The sequence below is a fragment of the Colletotrichum fructicola genome, assembly GCF_000319635.2.
Source record: "Colletotrichum fructicola Nara gc5 chromosome Unknown KSG_Nara_v1_contig10, whole genome shotgun sequence".
In the NCBI taxonomy this organism is placed as follows: Eukaryota; Fungi; Ascomycota; class Sordariomycetes; order Glomerellales; family Glomerellaceae; genus Colletotrichum; species Colletotrichum fructicola.
The window spans coordinates 267,352-284,945 of record NW_027094060.1 but is presented as its reverse complement, the minus strand read 5'-3'; the positions used below and the strand labels follow the sequence as shown (position 1 = coordinate 284,945).

The 17,594-nt window shown below is 54.2% G+C and overlaps 3 protein-coding genes across 3 annotated transcripts; 2 read left to right on the top strand and 1 right to left on the bottom strand.

The window, feature by feature from the left end:
* Positions 1–261: 261 nt before the first annotated feature.
* Positions 262–9,975, top strand: GCN1 (eIF-2-alpha kinase activator GCN1; the record flags this gene model as incomplete). The annotated part of the gene is made up of 7 exons (XM_066153292.1): positions 262–403; positions 466–7,814; positions 7,869–8,410; positions 8,893–8,907; positions 9,151–9,420; positions 9,580–9,730; positions 9,820–9,975. 7 exons carry the CDS (start codon positions 262–264, stop codon positions 9,973–9,975), a joined length of 8,625 nt encoding a protein of 2,874 aa, XP_066007172.1.
* Positions 9,976–11,634: 1,659 nt separating this feature from the next.
* Positions 11,635–13,518, top strand: CGGC5_v015601 (putative serine hydroxymethyltransferase; the record flags this gene model as incomplete). Its single annotated transcript, XM_032027199.1, has 5 exons — positions 11,635–11,766; positions 11,836–11,892; positions 12,033–12,126; positions 12,177–12,314; positions 12,374–13,518. 5 exons carry the CDS (start codon positions 11,635–11,637, stop codon positions 13,516–13,518), a joined length of 1,566 nt encoding a protein of 521 aa, XP_031876370.1.
* A 555-nt stretch (positions 13,519–14,073) lies between these two features.
* ALKBH2-0 (DNA oxidative demethylase ALKBH2) lies at positions 14,074–16,797 on the bottom strand (the record flags this gene model as incomplete). Its single annotated transcript, XM_066153291.1, has 2 exons — positions 14,074–15,647; positions 15,777–16,797. 2 exons carry the CDS (start codon positions 16,795–16,797, stop codon positions 14,074–14,076), a joined length of 2,595 nt encoding a protein of 864 aa, XP_066007173.1.
* Positions 16,798–17,594: the final 797 nt, after the last annotated feature.

Genomic DNA, 17,594 nt, shown 5'->3' with positions numbered 1-17,594 from the left:
ATCTCAGGCTTTGCCTTGCCTTGCCGTGCGTGCCCACTGCCTCGAGCAGCCTCAACCACACCATCGAAATCTGCCTCGCATTTTGGCACCAACGGCGACAGCACTCAATTTCTTCTCCGTCCGTCATTCAACACCACTGTATCTGCGCCTATCCTCACTTCCGTCGGTGCCACAAGTCTCCGAAACCTACCTGCTCGCCGACCATATCGCTGGCCGGCTTGCCCCCAATGATATCTTCTGTCCGCTCCCAATCCCGCCGAAATGACTGAAGTCGTCGTCAATGGCTCCGGCTCTGCCCCCGCCCCTCTCGATTTCCCTGCCACGAGAACGGCCCTGACCTCGTCTTCCACCAATGTCAGGATAGCTCATCTGCGAACTGTTGAGGACAAGATATCAAATACAGGTGAACCGCCTCCTCGGCGCCCCCATTGATCCTTCCAGCTGACCTATTGCCATCTATTGCAGAACTTGACCCGCCATTGGTTCGCAGACTCGTCCAGTTGCTCTTCTGGACACATGCTTTCTACGCCGACCGACCCTCTCGACTCGCCGTACAGAGATGTCTCTCCGCTCTTCTTTCCAAAGGTCTCGACTTCGACGTACTCTCCGCTTTCGTTGCTGCTTTGCGCGCCGAGTCTCAAAAGCCTGGAATCGCCGCCAGTAATGCCTTCGTTCTCGTCGAGTGGTGCAGCTTGCTCATGCAGCATCTCGCCAAAACTTCCAACTGGGACAAGCTGGCTTCTCAGATCCTCCAAAGCTATGTCGACGTTTTGGACAAGTGTCTCCAGCCAGCTGCCAAAGGTGGCATGACCCATTCCGCCATCATCGTGACTCGGAGAGGCTTTCGCAAACTCTTCTCTGCCCATGAGAACCCAGACAAGGCTCTCAAGGACGCTGTTCAGCTCCTGACGACCAAGTCGGCGCAGCCTTCCATGAAAAATGCCCCGCTACTCGGCGTCATCGCCGGCGTGAGCTCTCGAATCCCCGCAGTCAAGTCGGTCCTAGAGGCCCAGAAGTCGCAGTACTTCACCTTTTATACCAGAGAAATCATTGGCTCACGGACTTCTGTTCCCCAGCATATCGCATCTGGGCTCAATGACTTCTTCCTTGACTTTGTGACCCTGGAAGATCTTGCCAAGGAGGTTATTCCATCTCTGGAAAAGGGATTGCTGCGTGCGCCTGAAATCGTTCTCAGCGATGTCATCATCCCCCTGATTCGCGCTCTTCACAAGGATTTCGACCTTTCGCAGATCCTTTTGGGAAACCTGCTGAAGCCTATCCTCTCCAATGTCAAATCCAGCAATGTCAACACTCGGAACGGCGCTGTTAAGGCCTTCAAGGCACTGGCTGCTGCAAGCCGGGATGATAAGGCCCTGGAGAAGGTCTCGGAAGAGATTGTTGGTCCCGTCAAAGGCGGGAAATTAGCATCCGCAGACCACAGAATTCTGCATTGTGAGATGCTCGAGGTTATTCCTCTCTCCAATACTATTGCGGACAAAATTGCCGCCGCTTTGGCAGTCGTCTCTGCAAAAGAGGGAAACGAGGCTGCTCTTGCCGTCGAGGCTTCTGCTCTGGCTAGATCTACAGGATTCTTGCTTGGAAATGACACAGAAGTTGCCAAACCAATCGTGGATGCGTGCATCAAAGGCATTTCTGACAAGAAGTTTACGTCTCGTCGCATTTGGCTACTTCGGGTCGGTGAGATCTTCAACGCTGCTACAAGCTCGGGTGATATTTCCCCTGCCGTCGTCAAGTTTGCTGAGGCTGTCCTACCGAAACTTTTGGACACCTACAATGAGGTCGTTGCTAATCCCCTCGTTGCCGCTCAAAACAATTTGACAGTGGGTGCCTTCATTGTCACCACACTCACCTCCTGGTCTCAGCAAAGCAATGTGACTGCTACTGTCAAGTCATTATTGTCAAAGATTTCTATTGCGAATCAGGTTCTTGCTCTTGAGCCCAAACCTTCCTTCATGCTCAATCCTCGCATCTATGGCAAGATTACTGTGGAGGACGAGCTTATCTGGTTCTCCCGTGCTTTGTCGGCCGCGTCAGAGCATTTGAGTGAGGAGACCACCAAACCTGTCTCGATTGCCTGGGCAGAGGCCTTCATTTTCGCCATCTCCTCATCCGGGGCAACTCCCAAGGCCAGACAGGTCGCCACGGACAGCTTGTCTCGCGTCTATGCCAGTCGTCCAGCTTTGGTCTCTCAGGCTGTCATACATGGCATCTGGCGCTGGATCGACAGCTTAGAGACGGCAGACAAGGACAGCGCAGCAGCATTGTCCAAGACCGAGAACAGCAGCCTACACCAAGTTTTACGCACCATTTGCATCAACCCAAAGAATGTGGAAGAAAGCCAACAAGAAGCTGTGCAAGCAATAATTGATCAACAGCTCTGCTCCCTACTCGTTCTTGCTCGGCAAGACCTCGTTCCTCGCTCTAGTTGGATTGATCTCTGCCTCCGCGTAGAACGGGATCCTGGAGACTTGGCACGTAGGTTTGAAGACAGCCTCATCAAGGAAATCACAGAAAGCACCTCGATCGAGCAAAAGTCCGATGTCGTCAAGAGGGCTGCCTGTAATGCCGCTGCTGAACTGGCTTTTGTTGCCCCAGAAACAATGACCAGCCGTATCGTTCAAATTATACAGCAAGACCTGGAGCCGGAAGAATTGCGAAACGTCGGGCCCGTGGAGGCGGCTATCTTCAGAACCCCCGAGGGCACCGCCTTCGTAGACGTTCTCGCAAAGAAGGCCCAGACAGCTGTTCCCGATAAGAACAACAAAGATTATGACATCCTAAAGTGGGAGGCGGAACTCAGGGCCCAGCTGGATCAGAAGAAGGGGCAGCAAAAGAAGCTCACAGCAGAGGAGACGGCCAAGGTGAAGGCTCAACTGCACAAGGAGGCAGAAATCCGCAAATCTGTTCGCCAACTCGAAGCCCGTTTGTTGCGCGGTATTGGTATCGTTCAAAGCCTCGCTACTGGTCCACCCACTGAAGCCAGCCACTGGATGGGCCCGGCAGTAAAGGCCCTCCTAGACGTAATCGACGCTGGGTCCAGTCTTCTCACCGGGGACGCTGCGTCTCTGGCTTACCTGGCCTGCTCTGAGCGAACCACCAGCCGTCTTGGTCCGATGAAACCTTTTGTTGGAGTTGCGACGTTGCGCGCCCGGGGCGTCACTTCGCTACCCGAAGATTACAAACAGGAGCCTGTGGATGAGCTCGTCACCAGGGTACTCTACCGTTTGCGATTTGCTGGTGAGCAACGACCCTTCGATACTGTCTCGCTTGTATACGCTCTATCGCTGGTCTTCACCGTCCTGGAAAGCGGAGGTTTCGGCCCATCGGCTGATGACCGTGATGCTCAACTTGTCCTCGCCATTGAATTCCTCTCCTTCCACACCATCACCTGCGAGGACCCTGCAACTCCTCGTATCCAGGTCCTGTCTTCCCTCATATCTTCCATGCAACAGTACACGCAGCATTACAAGATTGTCAAAGACTGTTTTGCTGATATGTGCCGTTGCGTTGCACCCAACATGACCCCGGAAGAGATTGCGGTGCTGGCTAAGGGAACTATCGTCCCTCAGATAAGCGTCCGGACTACAGTATTGCAGGCAATTAGTGCAGAAGTCGACATGAGCGATCTTGACTTCTCCGACGAAATCTGGCTAGCATGTCATGATGATGTGGAGGAGAATGTCGAGCTTGGTCGGGAGATCTGGGAGGAAAGCAACTTCAGCCTGTCCCCTGAAGTTCCTGCCAAGATGCTACCCTACCTGTACAGCATTGATGGCCAACTGAGGAGGGCAGCTGCCCGCTCACTTGCGGAGGCCTGTAATTCACACAAGGCTACCCTCGAGTCGATCTTGGATGCTCTCAAATCTTCGTATGTTGAGCTCGCGAAACCACGAGTCCCCGAGCTGGATGCCTACGGCATGCCCAAGAAGACCAATCTCGCCGACCCTTGGGAATCACGACACGGTATAGGATCCGCTTTCAAGGAGCTTGCGCCACACATGGACAAACAACAACTGGACCCGTACTTCGAATTTCTCATTGAAAGGGGGCCACTAGGCGACCAGAACGCGAACGTCCGTAGTGAGATGCTCGACGCAGCCATCCGCGCCATTGACATTCATGGCAAGGGTATGGTTGAAAAATTGATGAAGGTGTTTGAGCGCACCTTGGAAGGCCCAGATAAGAACACGGAGGCTTCTGACCGTGTCAATGAAGCTGTCATCATCATGTACGGTGCTCTTGCTCGGCATTTGAAACTGGGAGACTCAAAGCTCCCCGTCGTCATCGAACGACTTCTGTCAACCCTCAGCACGCCATCGGAGACCGTTCAATACGCAATTGCGGAATGCTTGCCGCCACTGGTGCAGGCTTATGGCGACAAATCGTCGAAGTACTTCCAGCAGGTCCTTGAAACGTTGCTGACCTCCAAGAAGTACGCCGAGCAACGCGGCGCAGCATACGGTCTGGCCGGCCTGGTCCAGGGTCGTGGAATTTCATCTCTGAAGGAACAGCGCATAATGATGACGCTGAGAGGAGCCATCGAGAACAAGAAGGAGGCAAATCAAAGAGAAGCCGCCCTCCTCGCGTACGAGCTGCTCTCCACTATTCTCGGTCGCCTTTTCGAGCCCTATGTCATTCAGATCGTACCCCAGCTTCTCACTGGATTTGGCGATGCAAACGCCAACGTTCGAGACTCTTGTCTGGCTGCAGCCAAGGCATGCTTTGGCCAGCTCAGCTCCTATGGTGTGAAGAAGATCCTGCCTACACTTCTGGATGGCTTAGACGACCAGCAATGGCGTAGTAAGAAGGGTGCCTGCGACCTGCTGGGAGCTATGGCCTACCTTGACCCCCACCAGCTAGCCCAAAGTCTTCCCGATATCATTCCTCCTCTCACAGGAGTTCTCAATGACAGTCATAAGGAAGTCCGTTCCGCAGCCAACAAAAGCTTGAAGAGATTCGGCGAGGTTATCAACAACCCTGAGATCAAGAGCCTCGTCGACATTCTCCTGAAGGCGCTCAGTGACCCGACAAAGTACACTGACGAGGCTCTGGATTCTTTGATCAAGGTCCAATTTGTTCACTACCTTGACGCCCCTTCTCTTGCCCTGGTTACAAGAATTCTCCAACGCGGCCTTGGCGACCGTTCCAACACCAAACGCAAGGCTGCACAAGTCATTGGTAGTCTTGCCCATCTTACGGAGCGAAAGGATTTGGTCTCTCATTTGCCAGTCCTTGTTGCAGGACTTAAGCTTGCTATCGTCGATCCGGTGCCGACTACCCGTGCTACGGCTTCCCGAGCGCTGGGTTCTCTAGTTGAGAAGCTGGGTGAAGATGCTCTGCCGGATCTTATTCCTGGCCTTATGCAAACTCTCAAGGCAGACAATGGTGCTGGCGATCGTCTCGGCTCTGCCCAGGCTCTCAGCGAGGTTCTCGCCGGCTTGGGTACCACCAGATTGGAAGAGACACTCCCTACCATCTTGCAGAACGTCGAGTCTTCAAAATCAGCTGTTCGCGAAGGATTCATGTCCCTCTTCATCTTCCTTCCCGTCTGCTTCGGCAACAGCTTTGCAAACTACTTGGGCAGAATTATTCCTCCCATTCTGTCAGGTCTTGCCGATGATGTCGAGTCAATTCGTGAGACGGCTCTTCGGGCCGGCCGTCTGCTCGTCAAGAACTTCGCCGTACGTGCCGTCGACCTACTTCTTCCTGAGCTTGAACGTGGCTTGGCCGACGATAGTTACCGCATTCGTCTCAGCTCCGTCGAGCTTGTTGGTGACCTGCTCTTCAACCTGACAGGCATCAGTGGCAAGACTGAGGATGACGAGGAGGATGAGGAGAGTGCCAAGGAGGCTGGCGCTTCCCTCCGCGAGGCACTCGGAGAGGAGAAGAGAAACAAGATCCTTTCTGCTCTCTACGTGTGCCGATGCGATACGGCTAACGCTGTCCGTTCCGCCGCAATCAGCGTCTGGAAGGCCTTGGTGTCCAGCCCCCGCATCCTCAAGGAACTTGTGCCAACTCTTACCCAGCTCATTATCCGCCGCCTTGGAAGCTCCAACATGGAGCACAAGGTTATTGCCAGTAATGCTCTCGGCGAATTGATTCGCAAGGCGGGCGATGGCGTCCTCTCTACTTTACTGCCAACTCTGGAGGAGGGCCTGCAGACATCGACGGATACAGATGCGAAGCAAGGTATCTGTCTTGCCCTCAAGGAGCTTATCTCTTCAGCCTCCGAAGAGGCTCTGGAAGATCACGAAAAGACACTTATCTCCGTTGTCAGGACGGCCCTCACCGATTCGGATGGAGATGTCAGAGAAGCCGCCGCAGAGGCCTTCGACTCCCTGCAGCAGATCCTGGGCAAGAAGGCTGTGGACCAAGTTCTTCCATACCTGCTCAACCTGCTGCGCTCCGAGGAAAACGCCGACAACGCATTGCAGGCGCTGCTCACCCTCCTTACAGAAACCACCCGTTCCAATATCATTCTCCCGAACCTCATCCCTACCCTCATCACTCCTCCCATTTCAGCGTTCAACGCCAAGGCCCTTGCTTCTCTGTCTCGGGTCGCTGGTGCTGCCATGAACCGCCGTCTGCCGAACATTATCAACTCTTTGATGGACAACATTATCAACTGCCAAGACGAGGCTTTGAGAGAGGACCTCGAAAACTCTTTCGACACAGTGATTCTGTCCATTGACGAGTACGATGGTTTGAACACGGTAATGAACGTCCTGCTTCAGCTTACCAAGCACGACGATCATCGCAGACGTGCTACTACCACACGTCATTTGGCCAAGTTCTTCGCGTCCGCCGACGTGGACTATTCACGTTACAATCAAGATATTGTACGCTCCCTCCTCATCTCGTTCGATGACAGAGACCAAAATGTACTTAAGGGAGCTTGGGCCGCGCTCAGCGAGTTCACCAAGAAACTCAGGAAAGAGGAAATGGAGAGTCTCGTCACCTCAACCCGACAAGCTCTTCAACAAGTTGGCGTTGCTGGCGCCAACTTGCCAGGCTTTGAGCTTCCGAAGGGCATCAACGCCATCCTACCGATATTCTTGCAGGGTCTCATGAACGGCACCCCAGAGCAAAGGACACAGGCAGCTCTGGCCATTTCTGACATTGTGGACCGGACCAGCGAGGCTTCCCTTAAGCCGTTTGTCACGCAGATCACGGGGCCCCTGATTCGTGTCGTATCTGAGAGATCTACAGATGTCAAATCTGCGATCCTGTTGACCCTAAATAACCTTTTGGAGAAGATGCCTACAGCGCTGAAGCCATTCTTGCCCCAGCTGCAACGTACATTTGCCAAGTCGCTTGCAGACACTTCCAGCGAGGTTCTCCGAGCTCGCGCAGCCAAGGCTTTGGGTACGCTCATCAAATACACGCCACGAATCGATCCGCTCATTGCCGAATTGGTGACTGGGTCCAAGACTGCGGACCCAGGCGTCAGAACCGCCATGCTCAGCGCGCTCTACGAAGTCATCAGCAAGGCCGGTGCCAATATGGGCGAGACCTCGCGCGCTGCTGTCCTGGGTCTCATTGATATGGATACTGATGAGAGAGATGATGCGATGACAATCACCAATGCCAAGTTGCTCGGAGCACTTATCAAGAACGTGCCCGAGGAGGCTGCGAACGGGCTGCTGAAGAACCGGGTGGTTACCAGTCATTGGAGTCACTCTTCGGCTCTCGCCCTCAACGCGGTGTTGGTTGAATCACCGCAGAGCCTCCTGGAAAGCCCCTTGGCGGACGAACTGCCCGATCTCCTTTGCCAGGGCATGTCGAGCAAACACGTAAGTAAATGGTGCTTGCAGCACGGTCACAAAATGCTAACGCAAGCTATGCAGCCTTACATCGCGGACAACGTCATCTTGGCCACTGGTAAATACCTATTGTCAGAATCGGTCAAGACTTTTGATTCGAACAAGAAGATCTTTGAGGCCCTGGCAAACATCATCCAGCCAGGTAATTCCGTGGACTCTCGGCGGCTGGCATTGGTTATCGTTCGCACAATGAGCCGTACCAACATGGATATGGTTCGCCCGCACGTGGGGTTGCTTGCTGGCCCCGTGTTTGCCAGCGTTAGAGACCCGGTTATTCCCGTCAAGCTGGCTGCGGAAGCCGCTTTCGTTGCTCTCTTTAACGTTGCGGACGACGAAAGCAAGGTCTTTGACAAATTTGTGGATGGTGCGAACCTGCCACCCAACACCAAGAGGAGCATGCAGGACTACTTCAAACGTGTCACCCTGAGGCTCGGAGCGCAAGTACGGGAAAGGAGGGAAGCAGAGGGAGGCCAGGGAGGCCTGGGCCTGTCCAATGACGAGGTTGAAGATGAAAAGGAGATATGGAGTGTGGGCAAGGTTGACGTTGGCGAGGATGTGTTTGGCAAGTAAGGTAGGCAGGGTTAGCATACAGGATGGATGGTAAATGTGGAAAAGTTACAATTCACTTCATGCCATGACAGTTGCTTGCAATTCTGGGAGTGAAAGGTGTGCGCAAAGCGCCGTGCGAAGATGAGGTATGGAAGAATTGGGGAGGATTCCTGAGTTGGTATCGATAAGGCTGTTGTTGGCACTACAAAAAGATGTGGCCGTCCACCCCAGCCAGGCACAGGCACAGGCACAGTCTCCAGCGCTGCGAGGTGAGAGCGGTTGTTGCACACTGCGGTACGTACCTGCATTTTTGCTGTGTTGGCGTATCACGTGATGGCATGATTCATTCGGAGCCCTCGCTTAATCCTGAGTAGCTGGCTCAGTGGCCCCACTCGAATCCGCACCGCTTTCTGACTTTCCTCCAGAGAAATATTCGTGCGTCAACCCCTCTCAATTTTCCAACACCTCGACTCCCCCGGTAGGTACGACCATCGACTAGGACAACATTCAAGATGTAAGTTATCACGACCGCACCCAGCAACGCCCTGCAACACCGATTCCAGTGAGATTCCCGTCGTCCTGTGTCCCGGCAACGCCAATTCCCGGCCGTTGTGGCGTCGGGGATTGGCGGAGTCGAAACGAACCGAACACACGACGACCGGCACTTGGATGGAATCGAAGGAGGATGAACACTTTTTCCTCCCACAATGTCATGATGTATCGGGGACAAGGGCTGATTGCGACTGCTTCTCTCCAGGGTCAACTTGCGAACTCAGAAGCGCCTCGCCGCGTCGGTTATCGGCTGCGGTGAGCGCAAGATCTGGCTCGACCCCAACGAGGTCAGCGAGATCTCCAACGCCAACTCCCGCCAGACCGTCCGCAAGCTCATCGCCGATGGCCTCATCATCCGCAAGCCCGTCACCATGCACTCGAGATCCCGTGCTCGTGAGCTGAACCTTGCCCGCCGCATCGGTCGCCACCGTGGCTTCGGTAAGCGCAAGGGTACCGCCGAGGCTCGTATGCCCAGGTTCGTCGACACCAATACTCCCGGCAAGCGATCTGTGGGATAGCCTGTTGCGAAGGAGTCTCCTCGTCACACGTTTGTCCTGGCGAGGAGACTCTCATCTCAGCTACACCACGGCTGTATGCCCTTTACGTGGAGATTCTATACTGACTCTCGATGAAGCCAAGTCCTCTGGATGCGCCGCCTCCGTGTTCTCCGCCGTCTCCTCGTCAAGTACCGTGCCTCCGGCAAGATCGACAAGCACCTCTACCACGAGCTCTACCACGCCAGCAAGGGTAACACCTTCAAGCACAAGCGTGCTCTCGTTGAGCACGTAAGTTACAACACCCGGACCCTTCAGAAACGAGACCACGACTATGCGTGGACGGAAGGGATGTGTGCTAACATCTTTGTTTGCAATAGATCCACCGTGCCAAGGCCGAGAAGGCCCGCGAGAAGGCTCTCAAGGACGAGATGGATGCCAAGCGTGCGAAGACCAAGGCCGCCCGCGAGCGCAAGCAGGAGAGAGCGGCGGCGAAGAGGAACGCTCTGATGGGCGAGGAGGAGGAGACCAAGTAGACGACTACAATTCGATCTCGGTCCTTAGGCGGCTGCATTCGGAGTCATCGGGTTGGGTCTTCTTTTTTTACGTCCTACTGGTCCTAATGTCGCAGCAGGGCTTTGGCATGTAGCATTGAAAAATGGAAATCGATGACATGGCAAAAAAACGGGCATGAAAAATGAGCAGCAGCAATCTTTACACGGTTATAAACTTTCAACTTATTTGTGATTCCCACATGGGTGTGCGTATTTTGTGAAAGTTGTTGAGGTTCTTTAAGCGGCCTATCTCTAGGCGCTGTCTACCAGCCCAAGGCCACCAGATAGCATAGGAGCGCAACCAGAGACAGACAAGGTAATTGCACAGGGCACATACAATTCGTGTCATGGGATTGTCGGGAACTAAGATAGCCCCAGGGCTCGGCAATTACGTTTCCTACCTACGAATACAGCGAATTCTCGATATTCTTGTGTTCGGCGGATCGGGTTCAGTCAAGGGTCCGAATGATACGATCCGTCATATGGTGTTGGCCCATCTCCATACGGCAGCGGTATACGAGGCAAGCTTGCTAGGTAGCTTTGGGCAGTATGCAGAACCAACATTGAGGTCATCCACGGACGCGAGGCACAAAACCAGCCGTTGGGAATATTGATGGAAAATTCCATCACGTACTCAGCTTTGATCAGTAAGCAGTCGACAGGAACAGCCACAGTGCAGCAATACATTGTCGCAGACGTGGTTTCCCTATGGACAAACTACGTAACGCACTTGGACTACGTAAAGTTCCCCACACAAATGCAGCATGTTTAGTTTTGAAGCCCTGAGCACACTTGTGCGTTGGGGAGAGGATGGCCGACCGGCGCAATGAAAAGAGTATGAAGAAAGAAGCACAACCATGGATTGGATCAGATTGTTTCAAATTGTCCCTGAAAAGGTGGTGATGGTGCCAGGACATTTCATCATGCACCCGCCGAAGCGGAAGAGCTGATGTGCGAAGAAAGCGTGCTCGTCATCTCCAATTTAGTTGTGTAAAGAAGAGAAGAAGAAAAGGAGTAAAATTTTCGGCCGCGATGCCGCGTAAAAAGGTAGGTCAGGACAGGGTCCACCATGAGGCGGGACCTTGCCGAGGGCCCGTGCACTGCTTACTGTTCCAACTGCCAACTTCCAGCGCGGACCTGCTCTCGAGCGGTGCCTGTAGCGACATGACGGGGCGAAAGGTGCTGGAGTCTGGAGCGCGGTCCCTACCTAAGCATCGGCGAACCACCATGCAGGCCGATAAAGCTGATAAGGTCGGTCATAGTGGGTAGCGCGGAGCCGAAGCCGGCGCCAACCGCTGAGCAGCTCGGTCGACTTACCGCTGGACGACGGATGAGATACCGAGCAATGGTCACTGGTTCAGCGTATCCGCCAGCTTGGCTGGTGCCATATGTACCGGCTCCCCCACCGACTGCACATCGCTACATCATCTCCTCGTGGTTTGTAGCTGGGGTACTAGCATCGGTAACTCGATCCCTCCCTCAGGTACTTGCCTGGCTGTTGCAGCTGTCCTAGCCCTACCTTACATCAAGCCTCCTCCTGCTCATCCTCCATCCCCTCTTCACCTTTTCCCTCGTTGCTTTCCCTCCAATTCTCCTCGTTTGACACTGCTTCCACGACAGCCAGTCGTTATTGCTGTCATCATGTCTTTTTCCGTCTTCCGAGGTACTTCTCGTGCCCTGCGTTGCTTGCCGAGAGGGGCGGTCCCGGCGACTCGTCCGCGCGTGAGTGGCGTGAGATGCATCTCGACGTCCAACTCTGAGGGCCAACAACAGGTGCGCCGTTTGGCTTTCCGACCTTTTCCTGACTTTCGAATTCCGTTGCTGACTTGGGTTGCCCTTTAGCTGCTGTCTGCTCACCTCCAGCAAGCCGATCCCGCTGTCTTCGACATCATTGAAAAGGTACGACTTCATAGGACGATATCTAAGGTTGACACCGACATTTGCGACAACCTCCTTTCCCCGTCAACACAACGAGCAGTGCTGCGATGACACGAGGTCTTGGCGAAGGGAACCAGCCGCTGACTCGGGTATACCTGCAGGAGAAAAACAGACAGAAGCACTTTATTAACCTCATCCCCTCAGAGAACTTCACCTCCCAAGCTGTTCTCGATGCCTTGGGCAGTGTGATGCAGAGTATGAGCAGCTTGTCCCCAGTACTGAATTTATACTCATCAACTGGCTAGACAAGTACTCCGAGGGTTACCCGGGCGCGAGATATTACGGCGGAAACGAGTTCATCGACCAAGCGGAACGTCTCTGCCAGCAGCGAGCTCTCGAGGCTTTTGGCCTCGATGCCACGCAATGGGGTGTCAACGTGCAGGGTGCGTATTGTTTTCTTTCCCTTCTCGACAATCCAGCCAGCCAATAACTCATGGTGCAGCTCTGTCCGGTGCCCCCGCCAACTTGTATGTCTATTCTGCTTTAATGGACACCCACGATCGCCTCATGGGACTGGATCTGCCTCACGGCGGTCACCTTTCCCACGGCTACCAGACGCCCACCAAGAAGATTTCCGCCATCTCCAAGTACTTCGAAACCGTCCCCTACCGGCTTGACGAGACTACCGGTCAGATCGACTATAACAAGCTGGAGGAATTGGCCATGTTGTACCGCCCCAAGGTCATTGTTGCCGGTGCCAGTGCCTATAGCAGGTTGATCGACTACAAGCGCATGCGCGAGATCGCCGACAAGGCCAATGCCTATCTACTCGCTGACATGGCCCACATCTCTGGTCTGGTCGCGGCCAAGGTGATGCCCGGGCCCTTCGCCTACGCCGACATTGTTACCACCACTAGCCACAAGAGCTTGCGTGGACCCCGCGGTGCCATGATCTTCTTCCGCAAGGGTGTGCGCCGGCAGAACGCGAAGAAAGAGGATGAGATGTACAACCTCGAGGGCCCCATCAACAACTCCGTCTTCCCTGGTCACCAGGGAGGCCCCCATAACCATACAATCACCGCCCTGGCCGTTGCCTTGAAGCAGGCACAGGCTCCTGAGTTCCGCGCATACCAGACGCAGGTTTTAGCAAACGCAAAGGCGTTTGCACACAGACTGGGCGCTCCTAAGGAGAAGGGAGGTTTGGGTTACAAGCTGGTGTCAGGCGGCACCGATAACCATCTCGTGCTTGCAGACCTGAAGCCGCAGGGTATCGACGGTGGTCGTGTTGAGCGTATTTTGGAGCTTGTTGGTGTCGCGGCGAACAAGAACACCGTTCCCGGTGACAGGTCAGCACTGGTGCCTGGCGGTCTGCGTATGGGCACACCGGCCATGACAACAAGGGGATTCAGCGAGGAAGACTTTAGCCGTGTCGCTGATGTCGTTGACCGGGCCGTCACCATTGCCGTCCGTATAGACAAGAGCGCAAAAAAGACTGCCGAGGAGAAGGGAGAGAAGAAGCCTGGTCTGCTGAGACACTTCATGCAGCATCTTGGCGATGGAGAAACCGACCCAGAGATTGTGCAGCTGAGATCTGAAGTGGCTGACTGGGTCGGCACATATCCGTTGCCGTGGGACGTCCGCTCTTGAGCAATTGGGGCCGCAGTTCATGAAGGAATGATGGGTGAGCACTTGGACTCGAGACATGAGGGGTGCTGATCCATTTCGGCGTTTTATTGGGGTCCTTGGCTGCTTTCAGGCTGTGCGAGAGCGGTCGCGCCTCCCCACGTTTATCATTTATGTGTTCTTTTTATATCAAGGGCCTACCACCAGTCCTAACAGCATGTTGCGCTTACATGTTGCATGGAGCATGCGTCTCCATTTACACAAAATTTATCATCCTCAACGAGATACGGAAAAAAAAAAATGATGTGTAAACATTTTCAAGATTTGCCGACCCAGATAGAGCCAAGCTTCGATGACTGTAACGTTGGCCTGCTTCACCAGCAAACCTCACAGCGCGCCCCTTTTCTGGTTTGCTTGTGTTATTCGAGGCATTTTTTGTTTCTTACAAAAAGGTATCAAGCAAACAATACGCTCCGAGGCTTTCCCGCGCATCATGGACCTATTCCTCAGATACCCAGGAGCTGTAAGATGAATCCGTCCCTGGGTATCTTCAATTACCAACGTGAAGTGAGGATAATTTCAAGGCGTGCTTGGGCCCTCCGGCCGGTCTGTTCCCAGCATTTTGGTAGTCGAGTCTCTGCTCTTGAACCTCTCGTAATACTCCTTCAACTTTCCAGTCGCGACGAGTGCCTCAGCACCATACTTCTCCACAATGGTGTGAAGCACTGGCCAAACGGCGAAGTCGGCCAAAGAAACCCTCTCTCCCGCAATAAACTCCGACTCTCCGGAGTAGCCTCCCCAGATAGCCAGCTCTTTGTTTAGGAGTTTCAGGTCACGCTTGCCTTCGTCGTCTCGCTCGAGTTGGCGCCATTTTTCGAGCAATGCGAGTCCTTGCTGGAAACGGGTCAGAATCCTCGCCAGGTCTGAGTGCGACTTGCCAGCGGCTTCTGCTCTTGCTGAGCCATAGATGCCGTCAAGGTACAACATGATTGCCAGCTCGCCCTGTACCGTGGACTTGACGGCGTCGTTGTCGATGAATCTGATCGGCGGGCTTTCAGGGATCGTAGAGGTGTTGTTTACACCTTCGCCATCTTTCCAGTTGAAGGACGAAGACATGCTGCCCTTTGCGTAAGAAATTCCATACTCGGCTAGCATCAGGGCGATGCGTATATTGACGACGGAATCAGCTGAGACGCAGAGTCGAGGTGAATGGTTCATGTGAAGAACGTCGAACCCCTTACCGTAGTGCCGGTCCCAATCGAACGCGGTAGAATGGTTCTCCGTGCCAAAAGCGTGCAGCATTTCCACCGCCTCAGGGCTTTGCCCATTGATAACGGGCTTGGCCTCATCTCGGGCCTTGCATGTCGCTCCTTGGCCCCAGATCACTGTACTATCGCGATCCAAAAAGGTGCCAATCTGTCGGAAGGTGAGGGAGATGCGGCCGCCTGAGAAGGCCAGTTCAGCAGGAGTCTTGTCGCGCTCCATCCTCTTGTCCTGCCTGATGGCGTGCAACCAGCGCATGTTGGTCTTCAGGCCCATGCGGCACAGAGAGTTGTGTGGCAGCTTTGCGCGGGCGATTTGGCGCTTCTTTGAGTCTTCTCCGGATGGTGACTCAGTACTAGACGGGTCCTTGTCCTGTCTTTTAGTCCTGAACACCATCGTTCGTTCCGCCCCAAGGCTGACGTTGGCGATGTAAGATCCCTTGACAATATCCAGGGTCTTATCACTGTGCTCGGAGATGTAGTCGGTGCCGCCACGATAGAACTGAATCAGGGCGTGGTTCAGCGGATGGCCGAGCTGTTTCTCGACCTCGGTCTTGATTTCGCGCACTGTTGGCGAAAAGAACAGAAGAGGGGGCGATTCGTCAGATGGATGACGGTAAACTGGCATGCTGCCATCGCCAGCCACTTCCCCCTGAACGGCGACTAGACGAGGGACTTCGCCGCCTTGGTGCGACATTCTCTGCCAGCTGACTTCATCTCTGACTTTCTCAAAGATGCCTTCAGCCAGAGGCTCGGGGATGATGTTGTGTATGACAGTGGTGTCTCCCTCACAGAGAGGTTCCGAGACCTTCAGGGCGTCTTCGTTGTCGACTTCTTCGCTGCTCATGGTTCCAGTCCCTGTGGAGGCTATTGTGGTATCTACTTCAAGTTCTGGGTCGGATGCAGGTGTTTTTTCATCGTCAGAGGCAGCTTCAATTATTTGAGGGTCGTTTGTGGTATCTTCCTCCGGTTGAATAGCAGCATCCGGGTTGCGAGAAACCTCTATGGCCGGTGACTCACTGATGATTGGTGCTGCTGATGATGGCTGTGCATCCGGGTCGACTTCCAACATATCGGAGATGGTTGCACACTCTGAGTCATCCGGGTACCGATACCTTGCGGTCCTTGCAGGCCTCGAGGCTGGAGAAGGTCTACCGACGTCGTTTTCGAGTTTGAGCCCGGCCAGCTTTTCCTCGAGGGACTGGGATTTTGGAGTTGAAGCGTCACTGGCCACCAGAATTCCATCGTCGGCGGTTTCTATGAGCCTTCTTGGTACAACAGGCGAGGAAGAACTGGAAGCGGCCGAAGCCGGGCTTTTCTTGGCTTGCAGTTTCTCGACGACGGCTGTACCTTCAAGTACATCACAGCCGGTTAGATCAACGAGACTTCGCATAGTATTACTTAGGCGAAGTTCGGATATGAAACCACAGCAATCCTCGACGAGAGTGATGGAATAGCCGTACTTGACAGCATCGACGGCAGTGGCATGCACACCAACGTTGGCGAGGGAACCACAGAGAAAGAGCTCGGTGACGAACTTGAAGCGCAGCATCTGCAACAGCTGGCCCGACTTGAAGGCAGAATAATGAGACTTGAGGAACTTGATATCGCGGGGTGCGATGGCGTCTTTGACGGCAGCTGGGAATTGGGCACCTGAGGTGGAAGGGCGAACGACGGGGGGGCCGGGCTGGCTGAGAAAAGCCTCGTGATCGCGGTCCGTATCTGGCTCTTCAGACTCTTGTTGGACGGCGGGTCGGCGGCGGTAGCGAGATGTCAAAATGGTGGGCTTGGGCATGACATCGGTAGCCAGGATCTGTTCCGCGGAAGAGGGACGGTGCTTTTCAAATTCGGTGTGTACCCAGATGATTTCGCCAGTCTTTCGAAAAGCCTTGACGAGGTCGAGGGTGCGCGAAACTAATGCATCAGGCTCAGCAACGGGGAGAGCGCCGTCGGCGGCAAGGAAGTCGTTCTGGAAGTCGATGACCAACAGGCCCTTGCGGGTAGGCAACGTTGGCATGACATTTGGGTCGAAGGGAAACATTGCGACAGTGGGAGCGGTCTCAAAGTATCCAATAAAAGTGCATGTTTGGTGGGTGTTGTTAAGTTTGAACCCGAGGAGTGACGTTGCTGCGGCAAGGTCACGATGATAGTGAGTGAGCGCAACCGAGGAGATGAGTCGTAGCAAGGATGCAAATTGACGATGAAAGAAGTCGGTCTGATGCTGTCTGTCTGTTCTTTAATGCCGTGTTTCGTTTCCTACTAGGACGAAGGGAAAGAAATATGGATGAGTCGGTGGGATGATGCCTGGCGGTCGGTTCGTGAAAGGCGGTGTTGGTGTTGGTGGTATGTAATTATCAGTATTGAGGTTGTCGGCACTGGACCCTGCGTTGCGAGGGGAGTTTGAATGGAACGGAACGACTGGGGTTAGTGGTGAGGGGAGCGCAAAGCCCTTCTTTCCCCTGGCTCCCGCCCTGCTCGAATCGGACCTCGCCCGATCCGTGGGCCTCGCAGATACCTTACCTAGTACCTACCTAGGTAAGGTAGGGTAGGTAAGTACGAATAAGGTACTGTGGGCAGTGGAGGGCAGCCTCCCTCCAGGCAGCCTCCAGAAAGCAGCATACCTGGGCGGTGCAAGTGCCATCGGCCTCACGCAGCCCTACCAGGAAGAACATCCGCCGCCAACCAACCAACACTCGAACAACACCACCCACACGACCTCAACGCACACATCGTCACCCAACGCCGGCTAGATGTTCAGGCATCCCCAGTAAACTGACTTATGGACATATAATCTTTTGCAGATTACCCCCGCCCGCACTCATCCGAACGTCAACTCCT